The sequence below is a fragment of the Pangasianodon hypophthalmus genome, chromosome 1 (genome assembly GCF_027358585.1).
Source record: "Pangasianodon hypophthalmus isolate fPanHyp1 chromosome 1, fPanHyp1.pri, whole genome shotgun sequence".
Classification (NCBI taxonomy): Eukaryota; Metazoa; Chordata; class Actinopteri; order Siluriformes; family Pangasiidae; genus Pangasianodon; species Pangasianodon hypophthalmus.
In genome coordinates, this window is record NC_069710.1 from 33,723,665 (window position 1) to 33,749,429 (window position 25,765).

Here is a 25,765-nt window from a genome sequence, read left to right on the forward strand (position 1 = left end):
GTTGGCAGACCATTGGTTCTATGTAAAGAAATGCTTGAAAGAATAAAAATGATACACTAAAATAAAAAAGTAAAATAAAATACAGAAAATAATAGTAAAATACATAAAATAATAAATAATAACAATAATTTCAAACAAAAAATGGCTCTTAATGGAAATCATTGTCAAAATGTGGTCTTCTAAACAGTATGAGCTAGGGCTCTAATATAGATATCTATGATGTCAGTAAGAAACACGCACACACACACACACACACACACACACAAAGGAGTTTACTGGAGTTTAGAGCCAATGGAGGGGGCACAAACGTTATATGACTCTAATCTGACAGGGCTTTATCACTGATTGGTGTGTGTGTGTGTTCCGGTTTAAGTGAAAGTCAAAGTCCATTTTCTGGAATAAGGAAGTAAATCATTGGCTGGAGAAAAACACAGTAAGTATGTAAATGTAAAGCTCTAATATGTGAATGTTGTGAATGTGCACTAGATGAAGAACAGTTCAGTTGATTTGTACTGAAGTTGTAACTTCCACAGTTTACTGTAGGAGCTGATTTCCCTGTAAGTGAAGCGTGTGATGATACAGGGTTAGATTTAACACCGCCATGTTGGAGTGAAGTAAATATGTGTCCTGCAGTGTTTTTCTCTCTAATGAAGCGCTGGAGCGTGAGGCGTCTCTTCCAATTCGGGAAAATCGCTAGTTCTTTTAAAATGGTGTCACTGGGCTCAGTGCTTCATTTGGAAATCTGTAACTTTTTGTAGATTTGAGTCCCTGTACTCCCTAAAAGCCTGAATGACTGGACGTGGGATGTTAAGGCCATTGAATTGCTGCCAGTCAGTGTCACTTTCAAAGCCATGCGCAGGTTGACAGCGTTTAGCCTCCTTGTAAGAGCTTCTAAAAACCTTCCACAATCAGGCTAGCGTTATCACTGCTAGTCGTGGGAACAGTCACCAAACTGCTTCATCAGTGACGTGCTGCTGCTCACTCTCTTGGACTCTTGAGAGTGATTTTGCTCCGTTGTCTCACTGTCGTTTTTTGTGTTCTTAAAAAATGCTGTTCATGAGAACTGCTTTCTTTTCGCCATGACACAACAACGTATCGTACGTGACTGCAGGCTTCGCTTCGTGACAACGAATTCAGGGGAACTTTGAACTTGAAATGATTATGTTATGTGAAAGAGGCTATTGATTGGCTAGGAACAATATTTGAGCAGAGCTAATATAACATTAGCGGTGATTTTATTGCAGTTTTGTGTTGTTCTATTTTCCTTTTGGTGGATGGAAAACTAAAACTATTTGCTTACTGACCAAATAAAGGGAGTTTTTAAATTCAAATTCTCTCTCAGTCAGTCTCTCTCTCTGTGTGTGTGTGTGTGTGTGTGTGTAGGTTTACAGGTGTAATCTGTAGGAGGAGACATGACCTCCAATATGAGTGTGTCTGTGAACCAGGACTTAAAGAAAGATGAGAGGTGAGTGAAGGGTGTGACTCAGTGAAAAACAGAAATGTTCTCACATTCACCAACACTAAACAGATCAGACTCTGATGTGTTTCTGTGAAAAGTGACTAGTGAATAGTTTAATTCAGCTTTGTCTCAAGATGTTCAAAACCAGCTGATGATTAGTAACATTAAGCTACTGAGCAACACGTCTAACCCCAAGTTGTCCCTGTAGCTGGATAAAGTATGAAGGTTAAAGAATCATATCAGTGTTAATAAGGAATATCATCAGATTTTAACTACAGTTGAATTATTCAGTATTGCTGCAGAACAGTAATAATGATGCAGTGGTTGTGTGTGTTTAGTCTGATTCATGGTGAGAGATCAGACTCACCTGAACCCAGCTGTGTGTCCATGAAGAGTGACCAGTCAATGGAAAAACCAGTAGGCTTTAGAGACACAGACCGTGCTACTGATCTGAGGTGAGGACAGTTGTATATGTATATGTGCAATGTTTTATCATTCACAATCTCATAATCAAACATCTCTCAAATATCTGTGTATTCACTGCTTTGTGTTTGTAGTTATGAATATGGTTTATAGCCCTTGTTAAACTTTTAACAGGTGTTTTGTTTGTTCGTAGACTGCAGAAGAATAAATCAAAAATCACTGAGAAGAGTCACTTGGAGGCCATATTCAAGGTGTGTGTGTCTGCAACTTTTACTAATCCCAGCATTTATTAATTAATAAATTAATATCTCTATCTGTCTGCTGCCAGAGATTTGAGTAATCATTACACCTATTCCACTCTCACTGCAATGTGACAGAACAAAATACTGAGTAACACTAAGAGAGAACACGAGTGTATTGTGTTTTCCTCATTGTTTTCAAACACACAGAAATGCTCCATGACTCTCCTTCATTATTTTGCTCGTCTGTGCCCTCAGCTGAAACCAGTTTGTCTGGATGCCACCTATTGAATAGGCCTGGAATACACGATTTTAAAATCCCAAAGCTGTATTTAGTGCAAAACCTTTAATTTATTATTTATCTGCTTGTAGAAGTTTTATGATTAATCAGACAAAAATGTAGTTTTATATTTTCAGTAATATAAAGTTTTCAGTAATGAACACATACTCATGTGACATTATAATGTTTTTGTATTTTTTTTTACTTTCTGTTTCAAATCAGGATCTGGAGCACAAAGTCATCACTCTGTTAAAGAAGGAGCTGAAGAGATTTAAGAAGCTCCTGAGTCCAGATTACCCAGCATGCTCTGAGAGGGAGGTGGAGGATGAGGAGGATCAGAGCAGTGTGAGAGAGGGAGCGCTGAAGATCACACTGCACATCCTGAAGAACATGAACCACACAGATCTCGCTAACACACTGCAGAACAGTAAGAGCTCATGGGGTTATAACATCACTTTAACTTTAGAGGAAGGAAACTTCTCTAAATTTATTAAACGCATCATAATGATGTGCTTTTATCAACAGAATATAATAACAGATCAGTACTGACATTACACATGCTATACAGATATGAAAATATCAATAGTCAACAGAGATGATCATAGAGTTTACATTTTATTCTTCTTTTCATCAGAACTCCTGTACCAGGGGAAACTCAAATCCAGACTGAGAGAGAAATGTAAAAGAATTAATGAAGGAATCTCACAGCATGGAAACTCAGCACTTCTGAATGAGATCTACACAGATCTCTACATCACAGATGGTTGGAGTGGAGACGTCAATAATGAACATGAGGTGAGGCAGATTGAGACAGCATCCAGGAGACCAGCAACACAGGAGACATCGATTAAATGTAATGACCTCTTTAAAGACAAGTCCATCAGAAGTGTGCTGACTAAAGGAGTTGCAGGAATTGGAAAAACAGTCTCTGTGCAGAAGTTCATTCTGGACTGGGCTGAAGGAAAAGCAAATCAGGACGTCACCTTCATGTTTCCACTTCCCTTTAGAGAGCTGAATTTGATGAAGCAGAAAGATCTCAGTCTGATGAAACTTCTTCATCACTTTTTCCCAGAAATAAAAGAACTACAATTAATAGACTGTAATGTTCACAGAGTGATATTCGTCTTTGATGGTCTGGATGAGTGTCGACTTCCTCTAAATTTCCAGAACAATGAGAGTTTGTGTGATGTGACAGAGTCAGCCTCAGTGGATGTGCTGCTGACAAACCTCATCAAGGGGAATCTGCTTCCCTCTGCTCTCCTCTGGATAACCTCTCGACCAGGAGCAGCCAATCAGATCCCTCCTGAGTGTGTAGACCAGGTAACAGAGGTACGAGGGTTCAGTGATCCTCAGAAAGAGGAGTACTTCAGGAAGAGGATTAGTGATCAGAGTCTGGCCAATAAAGTCATCACACACATGAAGTCTTCAAGAAGCCTCTACATCATGTGCCACATCCCAGTCTTCTGCTGGATTTCAGCCACTGTTCTAGAGAGAATGTTGGCTGAAGCAGAGAGTAGAGACATCCCCAAGACGCTGACTCAAATGTTCACACACTTCCTGATCTTTCAGATCAAACACAAGGACCAAAAGTACCATCAGAAATGTGACCCTGATCCTCAGCAGACCAGAAGGAGTATCCTGGCACTGGGAAAACTGGCTTTCCAACAGCTGGAGAAAGGAAACCTGATCTTCTATGAGGAAGACCTGAGAGAGTGTGGCATTGATGTCAGAGAAGTGTCAGTGTACTCAGGAGTGTGTACCCAAATCTTCAGAGAGGAGTTTGGGCTTCACCTGGGGAAGGTGTTCAGCTTTGTACATCTGAGTGTTCAGGAGTTTCTGGCTGCTTTATACTCGTTTCTCTCTTTCTTCAACAAAACGAATGAAACGCATCAAATCAGTGATCTGTCTGATCTTTTAACCAAATCAAGCATGTCTGATTTCCTGAGGTGTGCAGTGGACAAGGCCTTACAGAGTGAGAATGGACACCTGGACCTTTTCCTCCGCTTCCTTCTGGGTCTCTCACTGGAGTCCAATCAGACTCTCTTACGAGACCTAATGCCCCAGACTGGAAGCAGCTCTCACAGCAAACAGGAAGCAGTCGAGTACATCAAGGAGAAGATCAGGGAGAATCCATCTCCAGAGAAATCCATCAATCTGTTCCACTGTCTGAATGAAATGAATGATCATTCTCTAGTGCAAGAAGTACAGCATTACCTGAACAGAGTAGATTACTATCGTCTCAGTGGAGTCAGACTCTCTCCTGCTCAGTGGTCAGCTCTGATGTTTGTGTTGCTGAACTCAGACAAGAGTCTGGATGTGTTTGATTTGAGGAAATATGACCCATCAGATGAATGTCTTCTGAAGCTGCTGCCAGTGGTCAAAGCATCCAGAAAAGCTAAGTAAGTAATTTTAAAATTATTTCATAAATGTATTACTAACTACCTAAATGCAGTATTTATTATTTTAAATTAACACTAATGATGCTGCACTGATGAGGACAATGCTTATCATTAATTACTCTAATCAGTTCTCTGTATGTAAGGAGAATGAGGGAGCTTATTGAAGAGAGCATCACTGAATAAATAGCTGTTTTTTTCTCTTTGGTTAAGTGCTTTTTTCTGCTTAACTTTGTACATTTATATACCAAATATAATTACTGAGGGAAAATAAGATTATTCTAACTCCAAATTTTTTCAGCACTCAATGACGTATTCATTTAAAAACACAAAGCAATCAAAATAAGGTAAAATGTGCATAAAATATATAGATCTAAGATATATCATAACAGTAAAAAAGAGAAAATATATTAATTTATTGAGAAAAACATGACAGAAAAGTCAGGTTTCAACCCTTTACACATGTTGGCTTGAAATGTGATAATACATAATTAGTACATGTATACAATTAGTTTAATTGATAAAAACACAAATATTCCAATTATCAGCTCTTGCCCAAACGCTAGAACTTTTAATAAGCGAACAATTAAAGGAACATTTATAGAGTGAATACATGACTGCATGAATACCAGTCTGCTTTTAGAAAACGCCATAGCACAACTACTGCTGCTGTGAAAGTAGTTAATGATATTGTCACAGCCTTAGACAAGAAACAACACTGTGTTTGACTTTTCATTGATATGTGGAAGGTGTTTGATAGCGTTGACCGTTCTATTCTGCTGCAGAGGTTGACTGACTCAGGGCTGTCCAGTCGAGCTGTTACTTGGTTTTCACATTATTTGTTGGATAGGATTGTGTTCAGGCTGATGGTTTGTTTTCTAATGTGTTGTCTATCCATAAAGGGGTGCAACAGTGGGACCACTTTTATTCTTTATTTATATAAATAATTTAGGAGCAAATATGCACTTTTATGCCGGGGCGGTCTGCGGGCTACGTTAAAGCTCAACCCGCATCGTTCAAGTTCAAGTGGAGTTTATTGTAATTTCAGCCATATACAAGTACATAGTGAAACGAAACAACGTTTCTCCAGGACCAAGGTGCTACATAAGATGACACAGAACAACACAGAACTACAAGGGACTAAATAATTTATACATAAAGTGCACAAAGCCACCAGCATTGTGGATGATCCCACACACCCCTCACACACACTCTTCACACTCCTGCCGTCTGGAAAATGGTACCGAAGCATTCGGGCCTCACAACCAGACTGTGCAACAGTTTCTTCCCTCATGCCATCAGACTCCTAAATACCTAGAACTGGACTGAAGGAACACACACACATACCCACATATATATACACACACAACATATATACACACACAACTGAACTGGTCCAAAGGAACTCACGCATACATACATACATATATATATACACACAACGGAACATCCTCTATGCACATGCACTGCACATGTTTTGCACATGTCTTATTATTGCTGCTACTTCTATGTTTACACTACCTCAGCTGTAATATTTGCACTACTGTCACTTTATCACTTTCAACAGGTCTGTGTACTGGTCGGCGTCGTAGTTATGTACTGTCTGTTCTGTCTTGTGCTGTCTGCACATGTTTGCACTTGTGCACTTTACGTTTAATTTATGTAATTTATGTAGTCCCCTTAGTTCTGTGTTGTTCTGTGTTGTCTTATGTGGCACCTTGGTCCTGGAGAAACGTTGTTTCGTTTCACTGTGTACTTGTATATGGCTGAAATGACAATAAACTCCACTTGACTTGACTTGACTTGACAAGTGCAAACATGTTCAGACAGCACAAGACAGTACAAGACAGTACAATGACTACTGGGACAGACAATGGACATAGTAAGTCCCAGTGCAGCGCCGCCCAGTACGCAGTTCTGTTTAAAGTGAACCTAGTGACAATAGTGCAAATAGTACAAGAGTACAATGCAAGTAGCTGAAATAGTGTAAACATAAGTGTAAACATACGAGTAGCAGCCTATGTACAGTATAATATAGTGATTATTGTAGCAGCATAAACATGTGCAGACACTTGCAAAAAAATTGCAGAGAGGATGGAGGATGCTCCAGAAACTGGACTGAGTATTGAGGAGTCTGATGGCATGGGGGAAGAAACTATTGCACAGTCTGGTCGTGAGGGCCCGAATGCTTCGGTACCATTTACCAGATGGCAGGAGGGTAAACAGTGTGTGTGAGGGGTGTGTGGGGTCATCCACAATGCTGGTGGCTTTGCGGATGCAGCGTGAGGTGTAAATGTCCGTGATGGAGGGAAGAGAGACCCCGATCATCTTCTCAGCTGTCCTCACTATCTGCTGCAGGGTCTTGCGATCCAAGATGGTGCAATTCCGAAACCAGGCAGTGATGCTCAGGATGCTCTCGATAGTCTCTCTGTAGAACATGGTGAGGATGGGGGGTGGGAGATGTGCTTTCCTCAGCCTTCGCAGACAGTACAGGCGCTGCTGGGCTTTCTTCATTATGGAACTGGTGTTCAGCAACCAGGTGAGGTTCTCCGCCAGTTGAACACCAAGAAACTTGGTGCTCTTGACGATCTCCACGGAGGAGCCACCAATGTTGAGCGGAGAGGGGTCTCTCTGTGCTCTTCTGAAGTCAACAACCATCTCTTTAGTTTTGTCCACGTTCAGAGACAGGTTGTTGGCTCTGCACCAGTCTGTTAGTCGCTGCACCTCCTCTCTGTATGCTGACTCGTCATTCTTGCTGATCAGACCCACCACGGTTGTGTCATCGGTGAACTTGATGATGTGAATCGAGCTGTGCATTGCTACACAGTCGTGAGTCAGCAGAGTGAACAGCAATGGACTGAGCACACAGTCCTGTGGGGCCCCAGTGCTCAGTGTGGTAGTGTTGGAGATGCTGTTCCCGATCCAGACTGACTGAGGTCTCCCAGTCAGGAAGTCCAGGATCCAGTTACAGAGGGAGGTGTTCAGGCCCAGCAGGTTCAGCTTTCCAGTCAGGTGCTGAGGAATGATTGTGTTGAATGCTGAACTGAAGTCTATGAACAGCATTCGAACATATGTGTCTTTATTGTCCAGGTGGGTGACGGCCAGATGGAGGGTGGTGGTTGAGCAGTTGGGCCGGTAAGCAAATTGCAGGGGGTCCAGTGAGGGGGGCAGCAGGATCTTAATGTGCCTCATGACGAGCCTCTCGAAGCACTTCATGATGATGGGTGTAAGTGCAATGGGACGGTAGTCGTTGAGGCAGGACACTGGAGACTTCTTTGGCACGGGGACGATGGTGGTGGCCTTGAAGCACGTCAGAACAACGGTGCTGCTCAGGGAGGTGTTGAAGATGTCTGTGAAAACATCTGCCAGCTGGTCTGCACATCCTCTGAGCACCCTGCCAGGAATGTTGTCTGGTCCAGCAGCCTTCCGCGGGTTGACTCTGTGTAGAGTCTTCCTCACATCGGCCGTGGTTAGACACAGCACCTGGTCATTGGGAGGAGGGGTGGTCTTCCTCGCCGTCACGCCATTCTGTGCCTCAAACCGAGAGTAGAAGTCGTTCAGCGCATCTGGGAGGGAGGCATCACTGTCACAGGCAGGTGGTGTTGTCCTGTAGTTGGTGATAGCCTCGATGCCCTGCCACATTCACTGCGTGTCACCACTGGCCTTGAAGTGGCTGTGTGTGCGCTTTGACTCTCTGCTGGCCCGGGACAGTTTGGCCCTCGCTGTTCTTAGGACCGCCATGTCGCCTGCTCTGAAGGCAGAGTCTCGGGTCCTCAGTAGCAAATGCACCTCTGCAGTCATCCACAGCTTCTGGTTGGAGCGTGTGGTGATGGTCTTGGAGACAGTGACGTCATCAATGCACTTGCTGATATAGCTGGTCACTGATGTCGCGTATTCCTCCAAGTTGGTGAAGTTGCCGTCAGTTGCCGCTTCCCTGAACATGTGCCAGTCAGTGTGTTCAAAACAGTCCTGAAGAGGATGGCTTCTGCTGGCCAGGTTTTCACCTGCTTCAGAACCAGTTTGGAGCATCTGACTAGCAGTCTGTATGTTGAGATTAGCATAACAGAGATGTGAGTAGCCGAGGTGGGGACGGGGCTCCGCACGGTACGCGCTGGGGATGTTTGTGTAAACAAGGTCCAGCACGTTCTTCCCTCTCGTTGCAAAGTCCACATGCTGATGGAATTTAGGGAGCACTGACTTGAGATTTGCATGGTTGAAATCTCCGGCAAAAATGAACAGTAGTATTAGCGCTAGGGGGAATGTACACACCGATTATGAGGACGGTGGTGAATTCTCGTGGTAAATAAAATGGTCTGCATCTAACAGTACAAACTTCACCAGCGATGAGCAGTAACTAAAAACTAGCACCGAGTTCTTGCACCATTCCGTGTTGAAGTAAACACACAAGCCACTGCCCGTGAGCCTTACCGCACAGAGCTGTGTATCTGTCGGCAAGAAACCAGGCTAGACCGTCTAGCTGATTGGCGGCGTCTGGAATTCTGTCGCTGAGCCACCTCTCCGTGAAAACAAAGATGAAGCTGTCTCTAAACTCACGCTGCGTAGTTTGCTGGAGTCGGATGTTATCCAATTTATTGTCCAGGGAGCAGACATTGGAGAGCAGGATGGACGGGAGAGCCAGCCGGTTAGGGTTTGTTTTTAGCCTAGCACAGACCCCCGCCCTCTTGCCGCGCTTCTGCTTTCTCGCGCACTGCTTGCGACGCCCCTCCCTGGGCCACTGGCATCAGGCGACGCCGAGGGCTGGAGGCCTGGTCCCCGCAGCAAGCCGAGATCACATAGCTTCTCCAGCAGATCATCATGCAGAGTAGCTGTAGTGTTGTTTCTGAAGTTTAGAAGTGTCTGGCGGTGGTATACACGAACACCGGTAGCTCCAAATGTCCACGTGCCGTTAAAAGTCGGGCTAAAGACAAAAATAGCACCATTTTGTATACGTGGTGGCTGCTGCATGCTACTGCCGCCCCGCCATCTTGGATCATCCAACGCTACCGAGCATCTTCCTTGCCAGTGTACGGTCTCTGGCTAATAAGACCGATGAAATACAGCTACGCATTACTCAAAAAATGTTTTTGAACTGCAAACACTATGGTTTTCACGGAAATGTGGCTAAATAGCAGCACGCCGACCAACGCGATTGAACTAGAGGGCTGCTACATGTTCTGAGCTGCAGAACCGCTGTGGACTCTGGGAAAAGCAAAGGTGGGGCTGTTTGCATCTACGGAAACAAAACTTGGTGCACCGATGCTGATATTATTAAGTGCCACTGTTGTGCTGATATAGAGTAGCTCTTTATCAAGTGCAGAGCTTTTTATCTGCCCCGTGAATTTACGTGCACCATAATTGCTGCAGTATATGTACCCCGGATGCTAGTGCTAAGATAGCCATGAAAGAACTGGTGCTGTTATTAGCAAACTGCAAACAGCGCATCCGGATGGAGCTTTTATCATTGCTGGGGATTTTAATCACACTAATTTGAGGACGGCGCTCCGCAAATTCTATCAAAGCGTCTTCTGCCCTACAAGAGGAGAGACAACATTCTTGATCATGTTTATACAAACATTACTGAGGCCTACAGAGCTTCTCCCCTCCCCCATGTTGGACACTCAGATCACATCTCCCTGTTCCTGTTCCCCAAATACACACCATCATCAAACGTGTGAAACCCACATTGAGGACTGTAAAAGTATGGCTGGAAGGAGCAGATTCTTCATTACAGCAACAGCTCCAGGACCAGGATACTCTGTACTCCGCACAATGACAATAAAGTTGAAGCTAATCTAAAAAAAATCACTTTTTCTTTTGAACACAAAAAGTAGTTTCTGTGTGAGTGTGTGTGTGTGTGTGTGTGTGTGTGTGTGAGAGAGAGAGAGAGCGAGAGAGAGTGAGAGATGTCAGTGTTCTGATATATCATCATTTCTCTCCCAGGCTGTGTTGGTGTAATCTCACAGAGGAAAGCTGTAGAGCTCTGTCCTCAGTTCTCAGCTCAAACTCCTCCAGTCTGAGAGAACTGGACCTGAGTGAGAATTATAAACTACAGGATTCAGGAGTGAAGCTGCTCTCTGCTGGACTGGAGAATCCACACTGTACACTGGAGACACTGAGGTCAGGGACCGTATGTATAAAACTTCTCAGAAATGCTCTTAAGAATAGATTGAAGCTTTGACTTAAGTATAAAAAAATCTTAGTAAAAAGTAGGAGTTGTTTTTTATAAAGAGTTTATAATGAGCTTTTTATGAAGAAGCAAAAAGCAACTTTCAGCAAAGTCTAAGACTGACTTCAGTGCTGACTGAGGTGGCATTTAATTGTTGTGAAATAAGTCCTACAATGATGTCACCCAAAATGGCCAGCTTCAACCTCTGAATCAGCGAATAGTGAGCCTGCGAGGGGAAAGTCACAACAGCATGACACCATTCAGTAATGATTAAGAAACAATTATTTTAATATTTAAATTTATTTTAAAAATTTGCGAAAATATTGCTAATAAATACATGCATTAATTTTACACAATTTTGCTCAGTTTTAATAACGAGTTTCAACCTATGACAAATGTGATGCTATTTAAGTAATTAATCTGATGAATCACATCATTCTAAATTGCACTCATAGCTTTATATAAAGGAAAGACCAAAGTTGCTTATCTTAAAAAAAAAAAAGGATTCAGAAGGAAAACCTTGACGATCAAGCCTGTATCGTTTCATCAGCTCGCTGTCGTCATATAATTCCAACACGTTCTTTCTTTGTTGGAAAGTGCGTGGTCTCCGCCTCTCTGCTGCCATGTTGTCACTCTTAACTAGGAGCACTCTTAAATAATTTAGGAGCTGAGACCTAGTCTTAACACTTAGGAACCTTTATGAATCACACTTATTCTTAAGTCTGGGAATAAGACTAAAATGATGTCATTCTTAGAATTTTGACACACTTAAGACTAAAATTTTACTCTGAGCGGCTTTGTACATATGGCCACAGATCATCACTTTCACACTGTGGATACAGATTTAACACACACACAAAGAGGGACAGAAAATATTAACATAAATTCTTGTAGTTTTGATATTATGGGGACAAAATTTTGTGTGAAACGTTTAGATACAGATCTAAAAGACCCCCGTCCCAGACACACACACGGTACACGCAAAACCTTCTAATTAAAAGAATAAATTATATTCGTGTATGGTTGTGTTTGAGATGTCAGTATTCTGATATATCATCATTTCTCTCCCAGGCTGTGTGAGTGTGATCTCACAGAGGAAAGCTGTAGAGCTCTGTCCTCAGTTCTCAGCTCAAACTCCTCCAGTCTGAGAGAACTGGACCTGAGTAAGAATTATAACCTGCAGGATTCAGGAGTGAAGCTGCTCTCTGCTGGACTGGAGAATCCACACTATACACTGGACACACTGAGGTCAGATCATCACTTTCACATTTTGTTTATTTGATTGTGATTATTATAGTATAAACCTAATAACAGTAAAATGTAGAGCAACAAGCCTGATGCATAACAAGAGTTTGACAAAATATTAAACATTTTACTATTTAAACCTTTCAAATATAAATTGGATTTTAAGTATCAGTGATGGATTTCACTCTATACTAATATTGGGATGGTTAATAATCCGATTAAACTACAAAATAGACTCAAATGTTTTATTTATTTATTTATGTTTATGCATTCTGGGTACAGAAGATCGATTAGAGCACATGTACGCCCCCAACAGGTGCATTGTGGGTTGTCTTTAGATTAATTTATATACTAGTGCAGCTTAGAAAAATACGAAATTCTCAAATAGCTTGTTAATTTATGAAACCAGCGGTCAGGTCCACATGTGCAATGCCTCGTCAAGAGAACTCCCATTTCCATGATTCCCAGCGAGTCGCCATGTCACATGACAACCAAACCCCGATCCCTTTACGAAATCACTGGACTTGATCATGCAAATCTGTTCACACTAACACACACTCCTTGAAATAATCCATACTTACACTCTTCACTTTCACTCATAGTACTGAAATAGCATTTTATTAAAGTAGTAAATGATCTGAGATTAAATGCTGAAGCAGATGGTGTTTTGGTACTTGTGCTTTTAGTGCTTTTAGATTTTACTGCTGCATTTACACTATAGATCACATAACACTTCTTGAACAGCTTGAGAATAGTTGGTCTTTCTGGGACTGTCTTAAACTGGTTTTCTACGTATTTAACTGGAAGACAATAATTTGTTATTCTAGATGAACATCAGATAAGCGTGATATTCTCTGTGTTGTACCACGAGGCTCTGTATTGGCTTAGCTTTTCTATTCTTTATTTTTATATTTTATATTCTTATATTCCACTTTTATAGACCTAGTATATGTTGCTGCTAGGTCAGATTATTAAGAAGCATGGAGTCAGTTTGCATAGCTATGCAGATGATACACAGTTATGCATATCTGTAAGTCCAGATATAACTAATGCTGATGAGCTTGTAACCTGTTTGTTCAGCGTTGTTGGCTGAACTAATCATGATTTTTCAAAACGAAATGAGGACAAGACAGAAATGCTTGAACTGAAGTTAGAAATCTTGGTGTAATTCTGGACTCTGATTTATCTTTTAAACCACAAATTAATAACATTACTAAAACTGCATTCTATAATTTATGGAATATAGCATGGCTCAGACTTTATGTCCAGTTACAAGATGCCAAGAAACTGATCCATGATTAGTTTTTTCTCACCTTGAATATTGTAATGCATTTCTCACAGGACTTCCTACTGCTACAGTAAAAAACTACAACTTGTACAAATTGCAGCAGTGAGAATATTATAAACGTACTAGAAAACGTGATTTTAGCATCACTCCACTGCGTGACTACTTTCTTTAGCATTGACTATAACATTTTTGTTCTAGATTTTAAATCTCTTAATGCTATAGCACCTTCATACATCTCTGAACACCTGATAAACTCTGTGACAAATTGTATGTTAATATCATCTAGTGGGTGAAGCAGCTTTTTGTTTTTATGCACCAAATATCTGGAACACGTTAACAGTAAACATTCATCAGGCTCCTTCTATCTTTGATTTTAAAACCAGCTAAAACATTTTCCCACTTTTACCAGCTTTTAACTCACTTTTATTATTTTCTTACTTTCACTGGCATGTTACTTTTACATTACTTTTATATTATTTTATTTCTTGAAGTCCATTCTGTTTTGTTTCACTGTTTATAAGATGTTTATATTTTACTTTATTATTATTTACTTTCTTTTGTGCCTGCTACTATTTATTTCACTATTATTATGCAACAGTTAATTCCGATACACTAATTTGATTGGATAAGCAGCGATTCAAGAGTACTGATATTTAATATAACAGCACAGGTCATTTCACTGTGTGTATCACTCCACTTGTCTGTGTTCACTACATAAAATTCTAATTCTAGCACAGAAACATTCAGAGGAAAGCAGAGCATCAGCGAGAGGAAAGAGTGGACCAGTATAGAGAAGGCAGTCACTGATGCTAGCTTGCAAAAGAGATGTGAGAGTAACAGTGTACAGTACACCGTGAGAGACATTCAAGTAGCAAGTGAATGTGACGAGGGTCTTAGTTGTGAAAATTGTTAAATTTGAGGAAATGAGGCCTGGGAATCCTGTACTGAGAGGGTTGAACTGTACTGCGATGCCAACAACATGGAAGAGAAAAAGAAAGTCTCCTAACCCTTGAATGGGCACTGATCACTGCAATATCAATGGAGGCAGCAGGAAAGGATGCGTCAGAGTTACAGATAAAGAGTTTAGAATGTGAAACTCACAAAATGTCTTATTGCAAAAAGCCAGAAGTGGTGTCGATGTGGCAAATCATCCCACGATGCTATCAGTCATCTCAAAAGACAGACAAGGCCACATAGAGAGGGTTTGCAAAACAGACCAAAATACACAACCAAAGAGAAAACTCACACAGAGACAAAAGTTCCAAACATAAAGCTAATCAAGTACACAACGTAACTGTTGTTACAAAATTCTTACCAAATGCTTATAAATCTCATACTGTGGATATGTCACTGACAAAAACGGCTTATATTAGTCACAAGAAAAAAACTGAAATAGTGGTGAGTAATGATGATGAATAGTGAATAATGGAGAATAATGGACCTGTCTTTATGTTTTCTATAGAAGTCTACATACAGACAGATGCCAGTGTATGCATATAGGATTTATTTTTTGTTTGTCTCTGTATGCCACAGTTTTAAAGTTGAAACAGTTCACATGTCAGAATTTAATCAATGGTAATTTTATACATTTATGGTTTACCATGTAGAAATTGCAGCACTTTCTATACATTTCCCCATTATATTGTAAGGAATTTAGCTGTTTATGTTAAGCTGATGTATTCTCCACCAAAATATGTAGGACATTAGCAGATCAGCTCAGAAGGGGAAATTTGTAAACTTAATATTTTAATAGCTGATCAACTATTCGTCCAGCGATAAGTTGAAACGAGTGTATTTATTAATTGTGCATGGGATGTTACCTCCGTGGCCACCGGCAATAATATCTTAAATATAGTGAAACACTATATTGAGAGCACAGTAACAAGAGCGGCAGTTTAAGGCAATAAATTTGAAGCACAGAGACACAAGACACTGGCCTTTAAACATCAGACGAGACTTTATTATACTAAGCTACTACACACAACCAACACACACACAGACATACACATTCATACATGTAGGAATATGGAATGAGAAGAACCAGTGAGAATACTCAGAGAGTTGAGTTCTTAGACATAAACATGACAAATCACGAGACCCTGACCTGAGTGAACCATCAACATAAATCAGCATTAATGGATTAAAAGAGTTTAGGTTTACTGCACCAGCTTAATGAAGTTGGGAGGTATCAATACTTGCTTTGCCTAGGTGATGAATGGAAGTAGTTGGTGTTGGTCAGCAGGTTCTAGTCGGACCGAAGTTGGAGGATGTTAGAGAAGTTACTGATTGTCGCCGGAGAGGGAGGCTGGAGTCTGGACGGCTGGGCGAAGGGTCGAGTCAAGCGATGTTCGGTGATGCAAGTCTTGGAATCTTCTGGTGCAGGTTCTCTTCCTGTTCCAGCTCTGTTCTGGTCCCAGCTCCGTTCCAATTTCAGCTCCAGCTCCCGCTCCGGCTCTGTTCTTTGTTCTTGTGTTGTTGCGTTCCCGTGTGTGTTTTACTGGCTTGAGCATGAGTTTCTTATGGTAGTTTGGATGAGCCGGCCTCCTAAGGTCTTCAACCAACCGCAGGTAGGTTTGGAGATGATTGGAGAGTGGCTTGGCTGGCCCTCCAGCTAATTTGCAAGTGACCCCTCTCAGGTCGCCTCCTTCTCAATGTCCATTGTAATGTGGTCTCATTTACCTTCAATACTTATAATAATTGTGTGATATGAGATACTGAGAATTGCACACCATCAACAGCTTCAGCTCATGGAAACAAACATGCAGATACCAAACACGACATACAGTCAGGTCCATAAATATTGGGACAGTGACACAGTTTTGGTAATTTTGCTTACACCACCACAGTGGATTTGAAATGAAGCAGTCAAGATGTGACTGAAGCATAGACTTTCAGCTTTAATTCAAGGGGTTTAACAAAAATATTGCATTAACCGTTTAGAAATTACAGCCATTTTTTACAGAGTTCCTCCATTTTCACAGGCTCAAAAGTAATGGGACAATTGACTGATAAGCAGTTTCATGGCCAGCTGTGGCCTGTTTCCTCCTTATATCATGATAAATTAAGGAGATAAAAGGTCTGGAGCTGATTCCAAGTGTTGAATTTGCATTTGGTAGCTGTTCATGGGAACTCTCAATATGCCGTTCAAAGAGGTGTTGATGCAAGTGAAGGAGGCCATCATTAGGCTGAAAAACCAAAACAGACCTATCAGAGAGATAGCAGAAACTTTAGGAGGGCCAAATCAACAATTTGGTACATTCTTAAAAAGAAGGAATGCACTGGCGAGCTCAGCAACACCAAAAGGCCTGGGAGACCACAGAAAACAACTAAAGTGGATGATTGCAAAATTCTTTTCTTATTGAAGAACAACCCCTTCACAACATCTAGCCAAGTCAGGAACACTCTGGAGGAGGTAGGCCTATCATTGTCAAAGTCTACAATCAAGAGCCACCTTCATGAATGTAAATACAGACGGTTTACCTCAAGATGCAAACCGCTGGTAACACTCAAGAACACAAAGGCCAGATTAGACTTTGCTAAAAAACCTCTAAAAAAAGCCTGACCAGTTCTGATGCAAGATTAACTTGTACCAGAATGATGGGAAGAGAAAAGTATGGAGAAGGAAAGGAAGGGCTCATGATCCAAAGCATACCACATCATCTGTCAAACATGTGGAGGCAGTGTTATGGCATGGGCATGTTTGGCTGCCAATGGAACTGGGTCACTGGGGTTTATTGATAATGTGACTGTTGATAGAAGTAGCAGGATGAATTCTGAAGTGTACAGAGCTATACTTTCTGCTCAGATTCAGTCAAATGCTGCAAAACTGATAGGACAGCGCTTCACAGTACAGATGGATAACAACCCAAAACATACTGTGAAAGCAGCCCAAGAGCTTGGAAATTAAATGTCCTTAAATGGCCGAGTCAGTCACCTGACCTCAACCCAACTGAGCTGCTTTTCACTTACTGAAGACAAATCTGAAGGCAGAATGACCCACAAACAAGCAGCAACTGAAGATGGCTGCAGTAAAGACCTGGCAAATCATCTCAAGGGAGGAAACTCAGCATTTGGTGATGTCCATGGGGTCCAGACTTCAGGTAGTCATTGACTGCAAAGGATTTACCTCCAAGTAATAAAAATTATCCTAATATTTATGATTATATTAGTTTGTCCCATTACTTTTGAGCCTGTGAAAATGGAGGAACTCTGTAAAAATGGCTGTAATTCCTAAACGGTTAATGCAATATTTTTGTTAAACCCCTTGAATTAAAGCTGAAAGTCTACACTTCAGTCACATCTTGACTGCTTCATTTCAAATCCACTGTGGTGGTGTACAGAGGCAAAATTACCAAAACTGTGTCACTGTCCCAATATTTATGGACCTGACTGTATATACGTGTGACCATTAGCTTCTGGATATAATGGTGTGTTTACAGAGTGACACAGGTCTAATATTATGTAATTTCATTAACAGTAGGGTTGCATTATAATGTTGGTTTGAATACATGATTTTGGAGGTAGCACCAGACTTCCCACCCTGTGAGAAGTTGCCGTAACTGAGTTGTAAGTTAACCTTAGACTCTTGCCCTCTTGTTTGATACAGCATGTTTGAGGGCATGTTCCCCATACAGACTTAATACACAACTCAGTGATTACATTGAAATAAGATAAGGCAGACACGAAGAAAGAAGAGAACATTCTTAAAAGTGGAGGAGTCTTAGGCATATAGTCCTTTTGCTGATTCAGTTAAGTACAAAAGGTCATTCCAACCTCAGTAGTATGTAGCGTGGTGTGGAGTGTGATAAATCTCAGCCAGTTCCATAATCCAAACAAAAGGCAAAACCCTGTTAAGACAAAAGGCAAAACCCTGTTAAGGGTGGTCAACTCGAGGTCTGCTCCACTGTGGGGTAATTTACACCCTTTTTTTGGGGGGGTCCTGCATTCTGATGACCATTAGCATCCCTTATCGGTCGTTTAGCCTAGACAGGCTGGAGCCATCTTATGTCTGTTGGGAGTAAAGGAATGTCTTTGTCCTGTGTGTGGTTGGAGAGACAGTCAGTTTCTTCAGTTTGATGATCTTGATTCCTACACTATGTGTGTCATTTTGTGTTTGAGATGTCAGTGTTCTGATATATCATCATTTTTCTCCCAGGCTGCGTGGGTGTAATCTCACAGAGGAAAGCTGTAGAGCTCTGTCCTCAGTTCTCAGCTCAAACTCCTCCAGTCTGAGAGAACTGGACCTGAGTGAGAATAACTTGCAGGATTCAGGAGTGAAGCTGCTCTCTGCTGGACTGGAGAATCCACACTGTACACTGGAGACACTGAGGTCAGATCATCACTTTCACAATGTGGATACAGATTTAACAGCACATACATACACACACACACACACACACAAAGAGGGACAGAAAATATTAATGTAAATTCTTGTAGTTTTGATTTTATGGGGACAAAATTCAATTATGTGTGACATGGTTTAGATCCAGATCTAAAAGATCCCTGTCCCACACACACACACACAGTACATGCAAAATGATCTAAATGTGGCAAAACGGACTAAGCACACCAAATTATGGCGGAACAGGCTAACCAGAAATACAAATTTAGTAAAACAATTACACCGACTATGCCACCCTGTTAGGCGCAGGGAACCATCCTTACACCATCAAAAGGAACACAGGTTCATTGTTCCAGGGTAGGAAACAGAAGAATGAATGCAGAGATGAAACTTTAATACTTTATTGACAATATAAAAATCAATCACATAAAACAAAAAAAACATTTATTCAATTAAAATAACCAAGACAAAATCACACAACTCCATTAAAATAGAGGGAACTATCCCCCAATATCATGGTCCCACATTCACAATTAAACACACACAAACCACACAAGACAAGGGGTCAAAGTCAAACCAGGGCAGATAAACCAACTTCAACCTCCTTGATTTTATATAAGAATCTGTACCTCCACCAAGACACACGGCCCACTCACACAGCACACCGGTGAAATCACGCACAACCACGCAGCACGCTGTGACGGAAACACCACCACCATACAGGAGGGACAGCCTAAAGCCTGCCCTGGGGGCTTGACTCCTAAAACAAACAGGACAAAAAGAGAAAATTTATCATACACCAAAAATACAATCAAAACATTCAGAAACAAGACAGAATCAATGAAGCAGTAATTAACCCTACAAAAAAAGAAAAAAACAATACACAGTTTCAATAAAAATAAACCCGGGTAACCCAACTTCACGAAAACCCTCCTTATGGGATTCAAAATATTGGAAGACGGGTTTACAAGCCTGGCCATAGGGTCATAAAAGATCAAAAGCTACCAATACCACGTGAAACGACGCGGTACAATGTTACACACACACGGCACGACACAACCCACGTTGCACAAGAAGCCCCACGAGGTAGCACAGTTCACGTCACACCGGAAACAAAAGGAGCAAAACAAGCGCGGAGCAAAACAGCACGGAGCAAAACAAGCACGGAGCAAAACAGCAGCACCACTGGATACCACCCTGCAATCCTGATTAAATATCTGGAAAACCAATCTTCAAATATGGGCAGCTCTACCTAAAAAAGAGAGAAACATTTTACGGTGCACTACATTAACGTTAAGTGACCCATACACCTACCGTCATTTTGCCGATATAGTTGGTATTCTTAAAATACGCACCTGGAGGCCAAAGATTTTCCAACACGTTAAATTGCCAATCTGAGGGGAAAACAGCAGACAGACCACACAGCCACCATTAATCATACAAAACAAAAACTATTAACTAAGAAAGTAATACAAATCAAGAGCATAAACTATTCCAGTCAGCATTAACCTAGTAGCCAAGCAGCACATACCATCAACGCAGCGGGAGCCATGAGCGATACTGGATGTGGGTGGTCCCCAAGCTATGGCGCACGAATATATACACACGCCAATCACACAATGAGTAAACCATGCCCTGCTCATTACAACCCTACCAGAGCAATTAACGTGCCACTTTAGTCTAAAAATATAAACCAACTGCATGACTCGCCACATAAGTAAAAGAATAAATTATATTTGTGTATGGTTGTGGTTGAGCTATCAGTGTTCTGATATATCAACATTTCTCTCCCAGGCTGTATCGTTGTAATCTCACAGAGGAAAGCTGTAGAGCTCTGTCCTCAGTTCTCAACTCAAACTCCTCCAGTCTGAGAGAACTGAACCTGAGTTACAATAAACTGCAGGATTCAGGAGTGAAGCTGCTCTCTGCTGGACTGGAGAATCGACACTGTACACTGGAGACACTGAGGTGAGATCATCACTTTCACACTGTGGATCCTGCATTTGTGTCATATGGCTGTTTTAGATTAATAAAATGTTGTCTGTCCTGGACCACAATTTTAATAGAGCAGCAATAACTGCTATAGTTTTCCAGATTCAAAAGTAACAAACAGTGAAATAGACGTGTAACAATCTGGATTTAATTCTGGCTTTCATACACACACTTCATGGGCTGTGAAGCATTGTGTGTGTGTGTTGATCTATAAATGTTGATCGCTCTACAGGCTGGAATGGTGCAGTATTACAGGTGAAGGTTGTGCTGCTCTGGTTTCAGCTCTGAAGTCAAACACCTCATCACATTTGAGAGAACTGAATTTGAACTACAATAAACCAGGAGAATCAGGAGTGAAGCTGCTCTCTGATCTATTGAAGGATCCACACTGTAAACTGGAGAAACTTGAGTGAGTTACTGACTGAAACACACACACACACACACACACACACACAGTAACAGTGATTTGTTGGTTTAACATCTCTTTATACACTTCAGAGGAGATGCTGTATCTTAATGTGATTGTACAGTAATAAGAACTAAAAACATTGTTCTGCATTTGGGTTCTCTCTCGGAAAAGAGTGAGAGAGAGCTTGCCCCTGGTGAAGGAGATTAAGTATTTTGGGATTAGTGATGAAAAAAAGTGTTAGATTGACAAACACTGATTAGATTAACACTATGCCTCAGTATGTGGACAAAACTCCATGCTTACTACATCTCTGTCCTCACCTCTCATCACTCTGCTTACTATCTACGTCCCTATCCTCACCAATCATCTCAAGCTGTGAGTAGTGGCTGTAGGAATACTCCAGTTGAGGTTGTTCAGGCAGCTGATAAGGGCGCCCCCTGGTGGTGTATCAGACACATCCCACTAGAAGGAGATCCTGGGGCGTATCCTGGACTTGCTGGAGAGAGACTATATCTTACATTAGACTTGGGAACATCCTGGGGATCTGTGGAAATCTGTGGCTGGGGATAAATTCTGAACTGACCTTCTCAGTCTGCTGCTAGCATGACTCCTAGCAGGAAAAGAGTAATGAATGAATGAATGAATGTTACATTATTACACAGTATAAAGTAGCTTAAGGTCTACATACTCTGGACAAGTCTTCCTGGACATTGTCATTTTGTGTTTGAGATGTCAGTGTTCCGATAGATCATTGTTTCTCTCCCAGGCTGTGTCGGTGTAATCTCACAGGGGAAAGCTGTAGAGCTCTGTCCTCAGTTCTCAGCTCAAACTCCTCCAGTCTGAGAGAACTGGACCTGAGTAACAATAACCTGCAGGATTCAGGAGTGAAGTTGCTCTCTGCTGGACTGGAGAATCCACACTGTACACTGGAGACACTGAGGTCAGATCATCACTTTCACACTGTGGATCCTGCATTTGTGTCATATGGCTGTTTTAGATTAATAAAATGTTATCTGTCCTGGAGCACAATTTTAATAGAGCAGCAATAACTGCTATAGTTTTCCAGATTCAAAAATAACAAACAGTGAAATAGATGTGTAACAATCTGGATTTACTTCTGGCTTTCATACACACACTTCATGGGCTGTGAAGCACTGTGTGTGTGTGTGTGTGTGTGTTGATCTATAAATGTTGATCTCTCTACAGGCTGGAACGCTGCAGTATTACAGGTGAAGGTTGTGCTGCTCTGGTTTCAACTCTGAAGTCAAACACCTCATCACATCTGAGAGAACTGAATCTGAACTACAATAAACCAGGGGAATCAGGAGAGAAGCTGCTCTCTGATCTACTGAAGGATCCACACTGTAAACTGGAGAAACTTGAGTGAGTTATTGACTGAAAGACACACACACACACACACACACACACAGTAACAGTGATTTGGTGGCTTAACATCTCTTTATACACTTCAGAGGAGATTCTGTATCTTAATGTGTTTGTACAGTAATAAGAAATAAAAACACTGTTCTGCATTTGGGTTCTCTCTCGGAAAAGAGTGGGATGCTTCTCACCGGGAAAAGAGTGGGAGAGAGCATTTCCCCTGGTGAAGGAGATCAAGTATTTTGGGAATAGTGATGAAAAAAAGATTGACAAATGGTGATTAGATTAACACTATGCCTCAGTATGTGGATAAAACTCTCTGCTTACTACTTCCCTATCCTCACCTCTCATCACTCTGCTTACAATCTACGTCTCTATCCTCACCTCTCATCTCTCTGCTTACAATCTACGTCTCTATCCTCACCTCTCATCTCTCTGCTTACAGTCTACGTCTCTATCCTCACCTCTCATCTCTCTGCTTACAATCTACGTCTCTATCCTCACCTCTCATCTCTCTGCTTACAATCTACGTCTCTATCCTCACCTCTCATCTCTCTGCTCACAATCTACGTCTCTATCCTCACCTCTCATCTCTCTGCTCACAATCTACGTCTCTATCCTCACCGATCATCACAAGCTGTGAGTAGTGACTGTAGGAATACTCCAGTTGAGGTTGTTCAGGCAGATGATGAGGGCGCCCGCTGGTGTCTCTATCAGGCAACGGCGTGTTTCTCCCAGAAACTGATGTTAATTGGTATTTATGGTTTGTGTATTTTGAATCTGTCTTTTTGTGTGTTGTGTGTATGAAAATGTTTTATTATCTAGTTTAATTATTTCTGTTTGTTTTACAGTGTAATATGTGCATTTGGGGCTCTGCAGTATAAATACTGTACTTTAAGACAGACACACAGTGTTTACACTGATTTTTCTTGCAAGGAATCTGATGACTAATTCTGATAAACATATGATCAAATCTGATCATTCTGCTCTTTTCGCTTTCTTTACAGATTTTAGCTGCATTAATTCTGATCTGATCTGAGTCTCACACACAGAGGATGAAGAGGATAAACTCTTACAGTACAAAATGTTTGAAAAACATTATCATTTAGTGATAATCAGATGGTGTACAACATGTCAGCACTTCTGCTTCTCTAGTTGTTTGTAAAAATGCACCAGCTGAGATAAAGTTTAACAGAACACTAATCAATCTTTTCTTACTAACAGCAAAACAGAAAGTGTTAATGCACTTATAATGTCATTTAATAATTTTGTATATACAGTATGTTCATGATTTCCATTTACATGTAGCAGAAGGAAACATTTATGTTTAAAATACATTATAAATATCTCATGGTATCAGTTCAATGCAGTAATTTGGTCATTGCTCAAAGTTATATGTTGTTTATACACTGAGTTAAAGTAATTTGTTTCCTACTGAAGTTGTTAGAAAATTAAGATTAGAAAAGTTTAATTTAGTTGTCTATCTACATAATTATGTTTCAATTTATTAAATTGTGTGTTCATATATATATTTTTAATTGTTTTAATTTTTTTTTTTTTTGGTGTGTGTGTGTTTGCACCTGAGTCTGTATCCATGCTGTAATATAGTGCTGTGTTTGACTTAGCTTGAATGGTGAGTGTCATTTTGGCCTGGAAAAAACATGCACACCTCCATGTTCATCTTTTGTTAGCAATAAGCTAGCCAGCTAACTCTGATGAGTGATGTATATTTACCTCCTCAACACAGCACACTGTATAGTCAGTATTATAGAACATAATAACCCTCAAGGATTATTACAAAGAATCTACAAAGAATGTGTCATCATTAGCATAATGTCGAATAAATGCCTATAATATAAAAAATATTTAAACATATAAAAAAATAACTGCTAGAGATAGACTTTAAGCTAGCTAGCACAGTGCAGTCAAGTTTCTATGATACTGTGTGTGTTTTTAGACTTGAAATATCAATTAGCATGGTAAGTATTAATTAGCAGTATTTAAACTCATTGCTATGAATAAACCTACAGGCTTTGCTCCAACAAAAACAATGTACAGTGTGAGGCATCATGGCAACAGCAAACATGGTGAACTTATTTCCCGCAAAGGTTGTAGGTCATACATCACTAATGACCCATAAATAATCTGCTTCTTTTAACATTTTACACAATGAACAGTAAATGGCTCTGAGTCCATATAGGAGGCAGAACATGAAGACTTCATTTCTTTATTTCTGTAAGTGGAATCACCTACACTGTTACCAAATAAGTGTTTGGGTGTGGGGGGTATTTATTATTGATAAGTGCAGAGTGTTTGTGTGTGTTGTGTGTATGTAAGTAGGAGAGCATTTGAATGATCATGTGTTCGTGACTGTGTGTGTGTTGTGTGTAAGTGTGTACAGTATATTTGTGTGTGTATTGACAGTGTGTTATTAGGGATGTCATAAAACAGCGATATATTGATTATTGATCAGCATGTTATTTTCTCGAAGAGTCTTTGAGACAGTGATGGTTTAAAATGACATTTAAACGGGTAATATGCGTTTGCTAGCAGTTTAACATTGTAGTGTATGAGATTACTGTCAAAATGCAGGCGACATGGAGCTGTGATTTAAACAATAGAGAGAGAAATTTTCTGGTACAGAAGCAGAAACACTTCTATGGCATCAAAATGCTTCATTGTGTGACTTCACTCCGTGACATCGTTCCCCACAGACACAAGTGTTCCTGATAATATACACTAACACTGTTCCACTGCTGCTAATGCTTTCCCTTCTTTTACATTTTTATAACAGACTTAAAGAAGAAGAAAAAAGAATAAAAGAATAAAATATCACAGCTCCTGTTTGCTGCATTCTTAAGCTTTCTTTTCTTTTCACTCTAAATGTTCTGTGTTGAAGATATTTAGCACTGAAACGGGATGATAAACGAACTAATGCATAAAAAATGCCAAAAAAAACCCATAAAATCCTCCAGTTAAAGTGTTTCACCCTAAGAAACCATCATCACACGCTCATAGTGAGTGTTTATGACTTTAGCGTGTGAATTGTTTTTGTTAAATTTAGTCCTCTTATGGAATGGATTTTAAAAATCTACAGCAATCAGTTTGAAATTCTGCACTAGTGTGATTTTTTATGAGGAAGATGTG

General features: G+C 40.7%; 1 protein-coding gene across 3 annotated transcripts; it reads left to right on the plus strand.

The window, feature by feature from the left end:
- The first annotated feature begins 339 nt into the window (after window positions 1–339).
- On the plus strand, window positions 340–25,409 carry LOC117597401 (NACHT, LRR and PYD domains-containing protein 12-like). 3 transcript variants are annotated; one of them, XM_053235306.1, is made up of 14 exons: window positions 349–433; window positions 1,384–1,465; window positions 1,798–1,914; window positions 2,076–2,133; window positions 2,624–2,828; window positions 3,036–4,800; window positions 10,738–10,914; window positions 12,035–12,211; window positions 18,652–18,825; window positions 20,632–20,805; window positions 21,062–21,238; window positions 22,005–22,178; window positions 22,445–22,621; window positions 23,626–25,408. In XM_053235306.1, the coding sequence occupies exons 2-14, from the start codon at window positions 1,413–1,415 to the stop codon at window positions 23,630–23,632; spliced, it is 3,435 nt and encodes a 1,144-aa protein (XP_053091281.1). In that variant the 5' UTR covers window positions 349–433; window positions 1,384–1,412; the 3' UTR covers window positions 23,633–25,408. The 3 variants fall into 3 exon arrangements, 2 of the variants coding, with proteins under 2 accessions (XP_053091283.1, XP_053091281.1); XM_053235308.1 differs by lacking the exon at window positions 12,035–12,211 and having other exon boundaries at window positions 348–433; window positions 23,626–25,409; XR_008301990.1 differs by lacking the exons at window positions 22,445–22,621; window positions 23,626–25,408 and having other exon boundaries at window positions 340–433; window positions 21,112–21,238; window positions 22,005–22,151.
- Window positions 25,410–25,765: the final 356 nt, after the last annotated feature.